The 16,653-nt window shown below is 38.9% G+C and overlaps 1 protein-coding gene across 1 annotated transcript in view; it reads left to right on the top strand.

Moving 5' to 3' along the window:
* Positions 1-16,653, top strand: part of LOC140338877 (uncharacterized) — a 51,704-nt gene that overhangs the window by 1,191 nt on the left and 33,860 nt on the right. The window contains exons 3-6 of the mRNA XM_072423197.1: positions 6,742-6,833; positions 6,906-7,017; positions 9,874-9,954; positions 14,121-15,447. Of these exons, the coding sequence (XP_072279298.1) occupies positions 6,742-6,833; positions 6,906-7,017; positions 9,874-9,954; positions 14,121-15,447 (1,612 nt within the window). The remainder of the gene's footprint in view (positions 1-6,741; positions 6,834-6,905; positions 7,018-9,873; positions 9,955-14,120; positions 15,448-16,653) is intronic.

The following is a 16,653-nucleotide window of genomic DNA, read 5'->3' as shown; positions in this document are numbered from 1 at the left end:
GATCTCCTGCTGCCAGCTCCATATACAAGTATAATCCCTCAAAAGCTGCATCTGTGTGTAAAAGCAATTCTCAGCCTCTTAATTAGAAAACTATTTAGTCCTGTCATTTTCTGACATCATTTACCTTCATTATTCATTCAGAAATTGCACAGAAATATTAGTACCACAAACATTATTTCACAGATCCAGCTGCATTAGGTTAGAATTATGTTAATCGCTCCTACTTCTGCTTTGAAAACTCAAACAAATACTCAACTTTCCAAAAACATGGGAAACTTCAATAGTCACACTCTATTCTTCCGATTTAGGCTTGTTTCTGCTTTGTTCCGAATAGCACCCAATGCATTTGTGGTACCGTGCAGCACAATGCAAGCTTGCTTATTCATGTATTGCATTGAAGTGAATTGAGTATTGAAGTGAGCAGCAGTGCATTAGCTTGCATAAAAAGTGCATTGGGTGCTATTCAGGACAAATTTGTGCATTTGGGTGCCATACAGAATTAATCTTCCCAGAACTTTACAAGTGCCGAAAATGCTGAATGCATCTTTTTTGGGTGTATTAGGGAACGCATTCAAATTATTAGGCTTCAAATTACAATAGTATTAAAGCCTCATATCTCAGGTAACTAACCACTCACACCAATGATCTATTTATATTTATGCACTACTATGATCACCAATGGTACTTCTCCTACTTCTCCAATACTCACGGTTAAAAGAGGATAAAAGTAAAGTATACATGTTGTAAAAAAATCCTTTAAAAACTTATGGTAAAAATCTAAAGCGGACACCTAAAAGTGCCCTTTAGATTTGTTGATGCACCCAGGAAGGGTAAATGCTTAACTGTGCAAATAATAGAGAGTACATTTCCTGCATCTACTGTAGTCCTGGCATGCCCACAACATTACTGTTGATCACTAATTCTATCGCCAGCTTTAGGCCTGGTACTCACAAGTAAATTTGTTGCCAATTTTTCACTCGACCCACTGATTAAATAAACTTGTTGATCATTAGTTCATCGCTTGAAAGTGCTAAAACTCTGCACTCATGTACAATATTCTTTCTCTCTAAACATATTTTAATTGCCTGCCAATACGTTTGATCTATCCATATGCAATCGGAAAAACAAAAGGAAGCTGCAAATATTTATGTAGACCTAAAATGGAGATAACAATCATAAACTTTCAATCCTTCAAAAAAAATTCAATCCCTTAATTTTTCAATTTTCCAAAAAAAAAACAGCATTTTCTTCTCCACTGTGGACTATGGACTGAACACCTGAGGTAAGTGGGCCCCAATTCATAACCCTGCCACTGATTACTTAGCAGAGCATATATTGCCATTCTGAAATAAAGATATAATTCCATTAGCTTCCAAGACTGTAATTACAAAAAAATCCATTCTGACGGAATCATATATTTGTAAATAAGAAGAACATACAATTTCCAGCCCATCCTTGTAAATGGTATAATGCTGTCACCTATGGATCATAGGTGTGCAGCAACACAGCCCACCCACTCTCCCATCACAGGCTCAGATCCGCGATGGGAGAGTGGGCGGGTTGTGTGCAGGGACACAGCCCGCCCACCTCTACGAACCGGAATACAAACGGGGGACGTTTTCCGCCGCTCTGACCAGTGTGCCCCCCAGCGAAGTCCTTCTCTTGACCCTGCTCGGGGTGGCACCGGCCAGAGCCGTGGACCACCCAAAGGACAGGAAAAACAACCTTATGGGACTGTAGTTTGCCCATGCCTGACCTAGATACACACATCCTCTGATATAAAGGCAAAGAAACAATGTATTCAGTCAATGGTGCTGATTTATTAGAGTAGGTGCGCGCCGCTCGACAAGGCGTATTACCGCGAGCCAGGGGCCGGGTACTGTGCTCGCCTGCCAGCTTACAGCAATGATAAAAGAGCAATAGGGGTTTACAATTCGCCAATTAAGGCGATTTATTTTCAGACTCGCTATTCAGGTGAATCTGTTAAGCTCTGTCAATGGTGATGTCATAGCAGTCAATCCGTGCACACCTGGTCCCTGTTCTGTGCACATTCACAGTCCATTACAGGTCAATTTGAATCTTTAGTGCTTCTAGAGAAATCAAATACTTGAAAAAAAGATTGTTGCCAAAGATGGTATAATACATGTATCAAAAAACATTTAGTGATTTCACTTGTGTGTGTCAAAATACATTTAAATGTATATAAATACACATGCATTTTTGCATTTTCATTTTTACTATTTTAACTGGACTGGTTTGTGTGTAGGGGGGGATTAATCAAGTAAGTTTGCTTGGATGGAATGCATTGATGTGACTTTTTGTAATCTTCATTATTGTTAGCTTAATCTGTTGCTGCAATGTTTTTGTGCCTGGTTTCTGATTACGGTTTCCGTTGTTTACCAGTTCTTCGGCAATGTTTTGTAATTTTATCCACAAATAATTAGTACAAATGTATGCATGGTTTCCACTACAAACCGCTACTTGACCCCCCTTGTTGCCTTTGTCCTATTCTCAGTCCCATTGTCATTTGAATGTATTATTTACATAATCCTTTTATGAATAAATTTGCATGTTTTTTAGTTAAGCTACGTACACACGTCAGATTTTTATCGCCCGATAATCGGCATCGGCCAATTATCGGGCGAAAATCTGGCGTGTGTACAGTCGGTGTCGTCCATCGTCCGGACGACCGACCTGCCGGATCCACGGACGATGGACGCCAGCCGATCGTAATGAAAGTGAAGGGGAGAGCGAGCAGCAGGGTGCCGCTCCGTCGCTCTCCCCCTCCCCTCTCCATAGAGCATGAACGGTGCTGTATGTACAGCACCGTTCATGCATCGTGCACTCCCTTGTCGTTGGAAAGGATCGTGAAAGATCCTTTCCAACGACAAAAATTGGCAGTGTGTACGCAGCTTTATTTTATTTGTTTTTTTTATCCTCCTTGGCGTTTCACATCTGATGTCTGGATTTCTGTTCCAAAAGCGGTACACTGTTTTTCATGAATTTTTTTTTTTGTATATTGTAGACCTGTAATTTACCGAAATCTGCACAAACAAGGGTTTAGTAGATATCCTGAATATAATAAAAGTTTGAAACACACAATCATGTAAAAATAAATAAATCAATTTAATAATAAAATTAAATAAAAAACACAAAAATCAGTGTAAAACTAGGCAATATTTGTTGAGCTATATACACCCTTGTTATTTAGGAATAATTATCTGCATAAATACGGAAATTATATCCTCTATCAATACATATAGATATTCAATAAAGAAGGTTCATGCACAAATAATAGCTAGTCACTCAAACAGTTTAATTAAGAAAACAAGGTAAGACAAAGTACACAGCAATATTGTCAGATATTTAAACACAGGAACTTCAATCAATGATACATATATATATCACATGGACATAGTTATTATTAGTAACTCCTTAGTACACAATATAGTATTTATAAAATAGCAAAGTAATGCAGTCATACTATAGACACTCATAAGAAAATAATCAGGAATATCTTATAGCTACCTGCTAAGAGGTTAATGGGCCCCCTCAGGAGCCTACTTCCTTCCGAAGAGACCCCATACCAGCCTACCTAGGGAGTCCCGCAGGGGACAAAGAGGAAGCAAGAGAGCTAAATTCTCTCAGTTCCCCTTTTTACACTGTTAATTCCCGTTAGCTATCCTTGGGGCTCTTGGATTGGTTAGTGGGTGTGTTCTGTATGATGACCATCGGTTGACACACAACCCACTAGATTGGGATTGGTTAATGTAGTTTGATGGACCTCCCAACTAAATTTGATATAAAAATCTCCAGCTAGAATCTTTGTTTAGGGGTCTATAAATGTCCAGCTGGGTCATCACCCCAGTCCATCTGTTCACTTGCGCCTCCATCTCCTGTTTCCTCAGATGGATTGATTTATTGCCCTTTGCAGGCCACATTGGTGATCTGTTTGTTCTGGGAAAATAGGTCTTGTCTCCTGGCAGCTGTAGTATCACCTGTGTGTTACTCTGTGAAGTCCTGGACTTGGAGACCCCCTAGGGGGGCCCTATGGCCAGATCCAGATAACACAGGTTTCATGTTTAAACACAACATTCCTGTACTGTATTCCTGTATTGTTTCATGCTACCTAAATACAGTCTAACTATTAGGACGCACACATACCTATGCATACATCTATGCATACATACATACATACACATATATCTCTATATACATATCTATTTACATATTCATAAACAATCTTGAGGTGCAACACCCTGCACATATAGATAAATACCAGTAATCTATTCTACATTTTATTCCATCTAATTTTGCAGAGCAAAGAAAGAAAATCCTGCTGTTGTGCTGAAATTTTGGTGGTTACTTTGGTGGCTTAGGTCAGGGCCTTCATAAATCTATATCCAATCACTTGCTATAAAGATTAAAAATAAATATTGTATGATATTCTATGGTACTAGCCTAAAAGTAGATTTCTTTAAAAAATATGACAATATGAATTACCTGTTACAAATTATTTACAATAACTGATAAAATGCCAGCAACTTTATTTTTATCTGTAGTTAAAAACTGCACTACAGATACACATGAAAAAAACATAACATTCACTATATTTTGTATCAACAATAACTTTATCAACATGAACAGTGGTATGTCTTTTTCTTTGTCTTTTTTCAACTCGTTTCATGAAAGTAATTTTTTACTTCTTCGAGAAACAAGAAAAGACTTGACCACCAAAAAGTCAAAGTCAGGGTGGTTATGCAGGTTTGAATGCCATTTTAGACCTTGGCCCACTATATATTTAGTTACTCACCTCAGCTTGGTAGTGGAAGCACATAAAGGTGGATTCCTCCTGTAACCAGAAGCAATTTCATCCATGAATGTTGCGTTGAGCCAAGCCTGTGACATCAGAAATCATAGGAAGAAATAGGCAATCTTTTCAATTTAAAGCATGTTAAGCAAAATGCCAAAAAAAAAACAACTATTGCGTATTTCTTCCTATAATTTCTTTTATATGTATATGTACACACATATAAATGAATACATACATATTTGCATGTATGTACATACATAAGTGCACATAAAGCAAAATTACCAATATACACATAAAAATAAACTTACCCGAATGAGGATCCTTCTCTGCAAAAGTGGCCAGTGCATTTTCCAATTGATAGAACTCATTTCACGCGCACATAGCTGGTCCGCATTGGTGCACGACAATGCGCATCAAACACCTGAGGTTTGGCGCACAACAATGCGCATCAAACACCTGAGGTTTGGCGCACAACAATGCACATCAAACACCTGAGGTTTGGTGCACAACAATGCACATCACACAACTGAGTTTTAATAAGACAATTGTGCTGTTTTTAGCCTTTCAACAATAGAAAGGAAATGCTTAAAAACAATCACAATTTATTTGTAAATTCTAGGTCTGTTGGAACACCCAAGGTTAAAAGATCCTGGGAGATTGTAAAGGAGATCACATAAAAACATACAAAAAAAAAATACAAAATTTTTCAAACAAATTAATTCAAAATAAACACATTTTCTAAAAGGTCACAATAAAATTTAAAGACCACACAGACACCACTAAATTTGCATGACAAAAGAAAAAAAACTACACAAACACCAAACGCATGTAAACCCACACTTCCATATAATCCAAAAATTGTTTAAAAATGGCCCAAGAAATATTGCATTCAAAAAATACTTTTACAATTTTTACCCTATCAAGGGTAGAAAACTGAATTACAAAATATTTATGCAGAACAAACATTTAAAGGTGGTAATAAAAACATATTATTGCAATGAAACAATATGGATACAAACACAATAACATAGCATTGCCTTTGACTTCGTAATTGCAAAATGGACATTGAAACGTTCAAAGTTTAAAAAATAAAAGCAGCTATTGTACTAAATGTAAGCAAAGTATGAAATGTAGCAACATAGATTAGGATAAGACACCAAACAACAGCCCTCCTCCTCCTCCAAGAAAATAAAAAAAAGGCAAAGGAAAAAGCAAGGTAGATAACACCCTTATATATGCAAATCTTTATGCGCACAGGTGCTACAAATTCGACTGTAAGTGGGATGTGCGCAGTCCGTGAAATTTGGCTGTTTGTTTTTTTTACAGTTGGACATTCCATAATCATTTATTGATATGATCCTTTACATTTGGACACCAGTGAACAGCTATCTAATAAAACATAAATTAAAACAAAGTAGAGGAGGAGCCTTTAATGTTAGTCATTTATTAAATGTGTGTGTTTAGTGTACAGGTTATCCCACAATGGTCTTTTTTACAGGTTATCCCACAATGAAAGCATGATTCCCACGACTGAATTAATGTTATGAGCACAGCTGTGGGACTACTGACAGTGTGGGATCCACAGGCACTAGGGATTAAATGAGGACAAGGCTCCCTATTCACCTCTAGTGCTTCATGATTGTCTGAGCAAAGGGGATCCCTGATGATGCTTGAGCCATCTTCAGGGTTTTCCTCTGCTCAGCCAATCACAGAACACTAGAGGTGAATGGGGAGCCTTGTCCTTTTACAAGCGATTGTAAGCTTTGTTTCTTACAAAGCTTACAATCGCTTGTGAAAGTGCATATAAACATGGCAGAAATGTTTACATGCGTTTTTAAAACAGTCTGTGTAAACCAAGCCAAATACGCGCGCAAGCGAACTTCCGACTTTGCTTGATGAATCAAGCCCAGTGTGTGTGTTTCCTACAGATGGATCTAGAAATACCCCAGAGAGATGTCCCCATCGTCTGTATCCCCAGGATTCCACACAGGAACATCAGAAGATCCCTCAGGAGAATCAGGTAGGTGGGATTTTAAAAAATATGTGTAAGACATAGTGCATCATTGTAATTGCTGTATTTTGTATTTTTAAGGGTGATTTTTTTAGAATTAAAGTGGAAGTGAAAGAGGACACAGAAGATCTATATGTGATGGATGATAGTGATTTCTGTAAAGAGGAGGAAATCCCTCCAGAGATCAGCATAGGTGAGTAATAAACACAAAATCCAGAGAAGAGTCCCAGATTCTCCTTGTTTGGTCACTACAACAATCTATTCTTCTCCTCTGTCAGTAGACAGTAGTAGAGGGACAGTATGTGCTCAGTGGGGAGTAAGGAGCCATCAGTCTGTGTTAGACTCCAGTGCCCTAACAAAAAAAACTACCTGTGAAAAATAACTGCCAGGGGGCGGATACCAGTGGGTGTGCACAATGACCTAATCGTCAGGAAAGTTTCACTTTGCGTATGAATGCAGCATGTCATCTACTGCAGCCTTACATCTCTCCCAAATTTACACACCTTTATTAAATTACTAAATATGGGGGTCATATTTATAAAAAGTAGTGAAAATTGAACATTAGGGTTGCTGTTTAAAAAGATAGGGTCTCTAGAAGCCCAAAATTAAACAAATTAGGTACCCCTGGGGCCACTTACAAAGCAAGAAGGTGCGACCCACAAATTTATACCTACCTGTTACAAAACTAGAAAATGCTCATAATATATTACATTGTCCCCTTCCATACTTTGAACTCAAATTTCCCAAGAACAATGCGCTGCAGGTGAACAAAGTCATAGGTGCAAGTGGGGACCACCTGTGGCTAACACCCCCTAAAATTTCATCAATAGGCCATCGTCAGAACAGGTAGAACTCCGCCCATAAAAAAACTACCCTGTTACACATTGCTGGAGGCTTTCATCACCTGAAGCCCAATTTCCCATAAACGGTGCGGTGCAAGTGAACAAAATCAAAGGTGCAAGTGTAGATACCTGTAGATAACACCCACTAAAATTTCATCAATACACCATCGCCAGAACAGGTGGAACTCGCCCGTAAAAAAAAAAAACTACCCTGCTACACATTGCTGGAGGCTTCCAGCACCTGAAGCCCAATTTCCCAGGAACCGTGTGGTACAGGTGAACAAAACTAGAGGTGCAAGTGGGGGACACCTGTGGCTAACACCCCCTAAAATTTCATCAGTAGGCCATTGCCAGAACAGGTAGAACTCCCCCCATAAAAAAACTACCCTGTTACACGTTCCTGGAGGCTTCTACCAGCTTCCCTGCACTGCACCATTCGTCAGAAATTTGGGTTCAGGTGCTGGAATCCTCCAGCAATAAGTAACAGGGTAGTTTTTTTTATGGGCGGAGTTCCACCTGTTCTGGCGATGGGCTATGGATGAAGTTTTAGGGGGTGTTAGCCACAGGTGTCCCCCACTTGCACCTCTAGTTTTGTTCACCCGCACCGCAATGCTGTAGGCTTCCAGCACCTATCCAATTTCCGATGAACGGTGTGGTGCAGAAAATGTGAGCTTCAGGTGCTGAAAGCCTCCAGCAATGTGTAATAAGGTAGTTTTATTATGGGCGGAGTTCTACCTTTTCTGACAATGGCCTATTGATAAAATTTTAGGAGGTGTTAGCCAAAAGTGTTGCCCACTTGCACCTATGAATTTGTTCACCTGGACCACAATGCTTCTGTAAAATTGAGATTTCAGGTGCGGTAAGCCTCCAGCAATGTATAACAGGGTAGTTTTTTTATGGGCGGAGTTCTACCTTTTCTGGCAACGGCCCATTAATGAATTTTTAGTGGGTGTTAGCCAAAAGTGTCACCCACTTGGACCCCTAATTTCGTTCCTGTGAAATTGGGGTTCAGGTGCTCGAACCCTCCAGCAATGGGATTTTTTTTTTTAGGGGCGGAGTTCCACCTGTTCTGGCGAAGGCCTATCGGTGAAATTTTAGGGGGTGTTATCTACAGGTATCCCCCACTTGCACCCATGACTTGGTTCACCTGTACTGCACCGTTCTTGGGAAATTGGGGTTATGGATGGAAGGGGACAGTGTACTATATTATGAGCATTTTCTAGTTTTGTGACAGGTTGGTAGAAAATTGGGGGTCGCACCTCCTTGCTATGTAAGTGGCCCAGGGGGTCCCTAATTTGTTTTTTTAATTTTGGGCTTCTAGACACACTGTCTTTTTAAACAGCAACCCTGATGTCAATTTTCACTACTTTTTATAATTATAACCCCCATATTTTGTATTTTATATTGAAGGTGTGGAGATACTGCTAGCTATGAGGGTTCCCTATGTACCTGTTAAGGCGATTTCCTATTGATCCCAGAGCAATATTTCCCTCTCTATCGTGACCTCTGTTTTCAACGCGTTGGGAGCAGTGATTAACACAACACGCAACTTAAGCATATATAGGTATATCCTGTCTCAAAACTTTATTTTCACATCACAGTTTATATAGTCAGACAACCAGGTGGAAGACATTTAGTAGTTAGTCAGTAACAAGAAACTTAATTAACAACTTCGCTGAGCAAGATGTTTTAAGGTAAGAAGCTTCAAGGTAAGGATGGAGCAAATATTGACCTACTGATAAGGAGGATATAACTAGTTACGACACAACTCAATTATCTGCAAAATATAGCAAAAAACACAAAAACAACTTAAATTCAAAACTCAGCAAAATTATATTCCTTTCAGTACCCTGAAAATTTCTGGTCGGTAGGAGATACTGTTCCAGAGATTTGGGGGTTTGTACAGGGAGAGATGTAAGGCTGCAGTAGATGACATGCTGCATTCATACGCAAAGTGAAACTTTCCTGACGATTAGGTCATTGTACACACCCACTGGTATCCCCCCCCTGGCAGTTATTTTTCACGGGTGTTTTTTTTCGTTAGGACACCGGCTCTCCTCCTCACCCACCAAGAAACGTTACCTGTCTTACACCCCACACACACACACACACACACACACACACACACACACACACACACACACTCTCTCTCTGGGGTCTCCCATACATCTCAGTAGAGGGGGCTTCACTCTCATCTTTATTCACAGACTCCAGAGACACTCGGAGAGAAGTCAAAGCTGAAGAGAAGAATGAGGAATATGTGAGGATTAAAGAGGAGATCAGCACAGGTGAATAATAACCAATAAATACGGTAATAATGTATAACACAATAGCATCTATTGACAGGAAAAGTCAGAGTATATTATCACATTGAAGGATATTCAGACATTATCCAGAGGTGATAATTTTAAACATAAGGGGATCAAAATATTATGGCCTACAATAAAGAAGAGAGAAGGAGAGCAGGCTTTTTGGAGGCAAAGTACAAGATATAGTTTATTTAAGTTTGACGTTTGAAATTAGCTCCTAACAAAGTCCAACTGAACACTATTACAAACAATTTATAATTACAATTTATTTGTAATAGTGGACTCTGTTAGGAGCTAATTCCGAACACATCACACTTAATTAAACTATATCCTGTATTTTGCCTGGGACTCCATACCTCTCTATAATATAGCCTACAATTTATCAAAAAGATTATGAATAGCAACTAGGGAAAACAATTACACATAGAAGGAAAACAAACCTAACCATAGCAAAAAAGACTTTCCGACTGATTATCAGCTAGAGAAAAATAATTTACAGGAAGACTAAATGTGCTTGTACTCATATTTTATATAATATGATACTCATAATTATAATCTAATATACCACTTATTAGTGTGAATTCCAAAAGCTGCGAGAAGATACAACCCCAGAATATATGAAGAAAAATGTGTTTTGCTGATCTGAATGGAGTTCTGTACCATCTAAATAGGATCTTCCTGGGAACATTCCCAGTGAGCAATGTATTTTGTAGCTTGGGAATTAGAGATAATGGCCTTCTTCCTCTGGAACAGGGTGAAGGTAGCGTTTAAGTCCTTCTCCCATATAGAAAAGATAGGTAAAGTATACATTTACAGTTTAATATTTATTTATACTTTATTTTGAATCAGGTTGTAGCAGAATGAGATTCCACCATTTTTATCCCTATATACTGGCTGCATTTGGATCTGGATTTGCCATAGTTTCTATTTGTCAACCAGCAAATGAAGACAGGGTATATCAGAGAGAATATTACATCCTAATTTGTGTCACGATTAAAGGTTAAGATTGGGGCAGATGATGAGGCTGAAAATTGTACCAAATTTCTCCTTGCATACTCTGCAAATTGTAACTGTGGTGCAGTAGTTAAGAAGGCAAAGTAATATCCCCTTCCTGTAAAAACAATTTCTCAATAGCTAACCACTATTTGTTGGTTGATGGATTATACCAACTTCCCAAATGGTCAATTATTATTGCTAATGATAATTAGCAATATTTATCATTAGTTATGATAATCTTGAATAAAGGATACACCAACACCACCTAATCATTTACTACTTTTAAAAAATTAATTAGCATTTCTGGATCTTTTATTATTCCAAACATATGTTTTCAAAGTATTCTGTATAGCGTTAAAGAACTGGGCTGATTTTAATAGGTAATGTACAAAAGATATAAATAATCTTGGCAGTGTCATCATTTTAAATGCGGACATCCTGCCTAGCCATGATAATTCTTCTTTGACAATCTTAATAATTTCTAAGAAGAACAGAATTGGTAACAGTGGGCATCGTGTGGCTCGGGATTTAGGTTCATTAGGTTCGGTGTCCCCTTGGCGATGCCCGCATCTGCGTCCCCGGGTGTCATGGATAAGGGGGAGGAGAGGAACACCAGGAGGAAAAAAGAAGGATAAAGACAAGGGACTAGGCCTTCAAAGGCTAGGGAGAGGGAAAAGGTCACACCCTACTGACACCCTAACCTAGCCCTGATTCCTGATTCCCTAAGGTGGGAATATTCATACACTGGAACCTAGGCCCCAGTAGCCCTGAATTGCCCTAGGAATAGTGACAGGGTCTGAGACTACTGGTTCCTTCCCTGATGAATGAACCAGCATCTCCCTGAGGCATAGTAACAAACACAAGAGAACAACAAAACACCAAGAGCAGTACAACTTACTTTAATAGCAAATGGAGAAGCAGGCACTCTGGAGAGGACAACACACCAGCTCTTCCACATCCAAGTAGTGAATATCAACCGCATAGCATGAAGTGTGAGGCTAGACTAAATAGAGGAGCAGAAATGATCACCAGCTGCAGCTGAGACAAGAGGTGTGGTCATTACAAACAACAACACAGAAACAAGTGAAAACAGAGACTCTCAAATAACCTCACGTGCAGCTTGTCTCACAGATCTTCTAACCTCAGTCACGGAAGGGACTGTGACACCGGGCCTCGCATCCCTGGCGTGTGAACGTTGGGAACGCAAGGCCAAGGGAAGCAAATGCCAGGCGGCCATGGGTCGTGTGTGTGTGTGTGAGGGTGGCGTGCGCTGGGGGGCCTCCCACCTACCCCGCATGTCAAATTTCAACATTCCTCTCATTTCTTTGGTGGAAAAAGGTTTATTAATATCTTTTAAGTGAGATGATAACTTGGGTAAACATAATTTAGCTTTGTTTCCTTGGCTATATTAACTTACTTTAAAGTGTTTATAAAGCACTCCTGTCTAGCAATAAAAATGGTGGGGCAATTGTTTTCTGTATTTATTTACATGATTTGTCAGAAAGAGAGGCAGTAAGGTCTTGGTGCAATAGAGAGTAAAGTCTAGACCTAGATTTACTCTTCTTGTAGAGATATCCAAGGATGCATCTGGAATGCTATTAAAAGTCTATGCATAATGTAAGAGGACCTTGTTGAAGTTTCTGACATTTTCCTCAATACTTTCCTCAAAAGATAAAAAAACCATGTTGGCAAAAATCTAATAATAGGTTGATAGAATATACCTTAAATGTCAGTGTAGGAAGGGTTGCCTGCCATCTAAATGAGAGCCTCCAAAAAATGCAGACGGTGCAGTGAAGTAGTAAACCTGAACAGGGAAAAAAAACAAATAATTGAAGGTAAACAAAAAGGGGAGAATCCTATTGGATAAATGATATTGACATTAGTCATCCATTTTTAACATGTATGCAAAGTGCCTCTGGTTCTTCAGATTGGCTTTGATTTCCATTCAGAGGAAATGTAGTTAGATGTATGCTCAGGAGGAGTTGATGCTGTGGATTCTTTAGGAAGCTGTAGGCTGCAGGGTTCCAATAAATCTAAACCAGCTTGTAGTGATTTAATAGTTACTGAAGTGCTATTCATTGTTACAGGTAATTTTACAGGAAACCGCCATTTACATGCTATATGGTTTAGAGCACAGGGCTTGGGTGATAGGTAGGAATTTCCATCAAGCTGATATAGTTGCTTTAGAAAGATTAGAAACGATAGATGTGGATGTGTAGATCAAGTAAGACTGAATTCTTTCTAAAGAAAGCCATCAGTTATTCTTTTATATGGGAGCAGTGGATTCAAGCAAGAACATGGATTTTTTTTTTCAGATAAATGAGGCTGTTTGGGAAGTCTTTAAACCGGGTAAAATATTTAAAAGAATATGCTGAAGGAATCAGACACTATAAGCTTTTGTAAATAAGGAAGTAGTTCTGAAGATGGTATATTTTCTGCGATTCATCTGAAATTTACGGCCTTCCAACTCATTATGCAATATTGCATTTTCCCCCATTTTGTTTTCTATATGGCTAACACATTCGCCAACATCTTATCTTGTAAAACTACTTTTAAATTGATGAACCAATGTTAGAAAGTTTTTATGAAGAGAGCTCTGGAGGGATACTAGCATGTCCTTTAGAGTTGAATCGGACAGAGGCTGATTAGATGTCTGGTAGGCATCTATGGGATAGATAATGTTGCAGGGTTTTGCCTACCTTCACCATCTTATGTCGTGGATATCCTAAATTTAGATATAGTGAGACTGACTCCAGATGAGGAATATTATGAAATGCCATCTGAGCTGTGGTCTTTCCTTGGGGACGCAGATCCTCTAGTTGACTGAGAAAGGTTTGGGAATGAGGCTGTGTGAGATTGGGTTAGAAGGTGGCAGGTGCCATCTTGGCTGCTTTGCAGGTGTGCATCAAAGAATTCTGCCAGTCTCCTGGGAGCGAAGGATCCCTACCTGTAGTGCTCTGGACTAAAAGGGCACAAAGATTCCAGCAAGAGGTAAGAAATTAATTATCTGAATAGCGCTACAGGGAGATGCACACTAAGTTAAATGTATATCCAGGCAACATTTTTTAATGATGAACTGAAAACCTAAATAAGTTGAATGAATAAGTTTTGGCCTGACATACTGTTTTTCACACTTTTTTTGCATACAGATGGACAAGGCATAAAAAGGAGCTTGGGCATCATTCCTGTTATCTCAACATATGTTAAAACAGAAGATGAGGAGTGTTCTTCTCATCTTTCCCTTTCTGTCACCCATCAAACACCTCGTAGAGAAGAGAAAACATTTGTATGTTCAGGAAAGAAGGAATGTTTTAATCAGAAATTTCATCTTGCTTCACACCGAAGACCTCACACCGTGAAAGGGCCCCACTCTTGTTCTGAGTGTGGAAAGTGTTTTTCCTCCAGAAAAACTCTTACTGAACATCAGAGAACTCACATCAAACTGAAGATATTTTCATGTTTGGAGTGTGAGAAAAACTTCTCTTCGAAAAGGTCGCTTACAGTACATCAAAGAGTTCACACAGGGGAGAAACCATTTTCGTGTTCAGATTGTGGGAGGTGTTTCTCTATGTTGTCAACTCTTATTAAGCATAGGAGAACACACACAGGTGAGAAGCCATTTTCATGCCCAGAATGCGGGCAGTGCTTTACACAGAAATCAACAGCAGTGAACCACCAGAGAACTCACACTGGAGAGAAACCATTTTCATGTCCCGAATGTGGACAATGCTTTACACAGAAATCAACGGCAATAAAACACCAGAGAATGCACACTGGAGAAAAGCCATTTCCATGCCCTGAATGTGGGAAATGCTTTACAAAAAAATCCGCTGCAGTAATACACTATAGAACCCACACTGGAGAAAAGCCGTTTTCATGTTCAGAATGTGGAAAATGTTTTGCCCAGAAAGATGCTTTGATTGCTCATCAACGTGTACACACGGGAGAGAAGCCATATTCATGTCCAGAATGCAAGAGATGTTTTTCTACCTTAACAACTCTTATTAGGCATAAGAGAACTCATGCCGATGCAAGACCACTTTCATGTCTTGACTGTAAGAAATGTTTCTCTACCTTTCCCAGTGTTGATACTGATGAAAAATCACATACATGTTCTTGCACCGAGTTCAATAACAGTTTTTCCTACAAAGACAGTCCTACTAAACTCCTGAGAAGTCACACAGGGAAAATTATGTTTTCATGTCGAGAATGTGAAAAATGTTTTTCCCAGAAAAGCGACCTTATTAGACATGAGAGGTGTCACACAGGGGAGAAGCCATTTTCCTGCAGTGAATGTGGGAAATGTTTTTCCACTGCACAAAACCTTATTTCACACCAGAGAACTCACACCGGAGAAAAGCCGTATTCATGTTCAGAATGTGGAAGACGTTTTTCCTGGAACACGTCCCTGATCAGACATCAATCTGTGCATATGATAGAGAAGCAATATCTCCTGAACTCTTCTTCATTATCATAAGATTCATATGTCTTGTGGTCAACCAACCTGAGTTGAAGCTTCAAAGGTTGAAAGTTCACTGTCTGGGCTAGGTACTTTTTAAATAAAGAGTATCATATTTATTATCCTATATTCCTGTGCAAGTGTACATTATTTTCACACTATCAGTACATCAAACAATTGTATGTGTCACCCTGCATAGCATTTACTACTCTGCAACAGTATGTGTCATAACCCTGCCAAAAAAATTAAGATCTTAGCTTTAGGTTATCTTTCTAGACTAGGTCTTGAATTTAGAGATTCACTGCTAAAGATTCTTGTATCAAGATTGTCTTACCATGAAGACTTGAAATTCACTTCAACCATATATACCACACGTTTATATTATACCACACATATTATACCACACTTCGTTAGTACTAGAGTCAGTACACACGGTTAGTTGGAGGTTATAAAGTGGTTAGCCTGGCTTTGCAGAACTTGGGCTTTTTTTCTTTATAAAAACTGTATGCCAGTAAATTTTCCAGTTTATTCTACGTAGGCATCACTCTTTTAGTCCTGGGCTTGTGGTCTTTAAGCTTTGTTTTGATATCTTCAGCCTTAAGCTTGAACCTTTACCCAAATCCCATACATGCTTTCAATATTGTGTATCTGTTTTTAGTAGATTCTTTTGTTGACTCTCCTTTTTCTGTAAAAACATGAGCACAGGAAATATCTTTCCAACAAATAAAAATCATTGTGGTCTCCCGGTGTCCTACACCATCATAGATATTTGAAAGCTTTACAAATCCTCCCATTAAACAAATATTTTTTTTTTAAAAGTCAGCTTCCCCATGGGTTTGCCTAGCCTTTAAGATAGTGAGGGCATATTTAGGTAAAAGAAAAAGTAATTGCAGCTTTTTTTTTTTTGTTGCTAAGTAATTTGATATGTCCTCCTTTTTTTATGATAAATGTGTGAAGGTATACCTTCTCTTAGCTTTTACTCTTGGCTATGACACAAGTTAATGCTTACTTCCACTTTTTTTCTCAGTGTTATTCTGTGAGTCCAGGGCAGCATAGAAAAATCCCAATATTTACCTGGACTCACAATAGAATGCTACAGAGAACAATGCTTACTTCAGTATTGGTCTTTGCATTATTCAGGATTGTTCAATAACTAAAAAGAGCCATATCTACTACCAGGGAAAATTGTGATGTTATTCCCTCAGGCATATGAAAGTACCTAA

Source organism: Pyxicephalus adspersus, chromosome 10, assembly GCF_032062135.1.
Source record: "Pyxicephalus adspersus chromosome 10, UCB_Pads_2.0, whole genome shotgun sequence".
NCBI classification, from domain to species: domain Eukaryota; kingdom Metazoa; phylum Chordata; class Amphibia; order Anura; family Pyxicephalidae; genus Pyxicephalus; species Pyxicephalus adspersus.
This window is presented reverse-complemented; position numbering and strand designations above follow the sequence as displayed.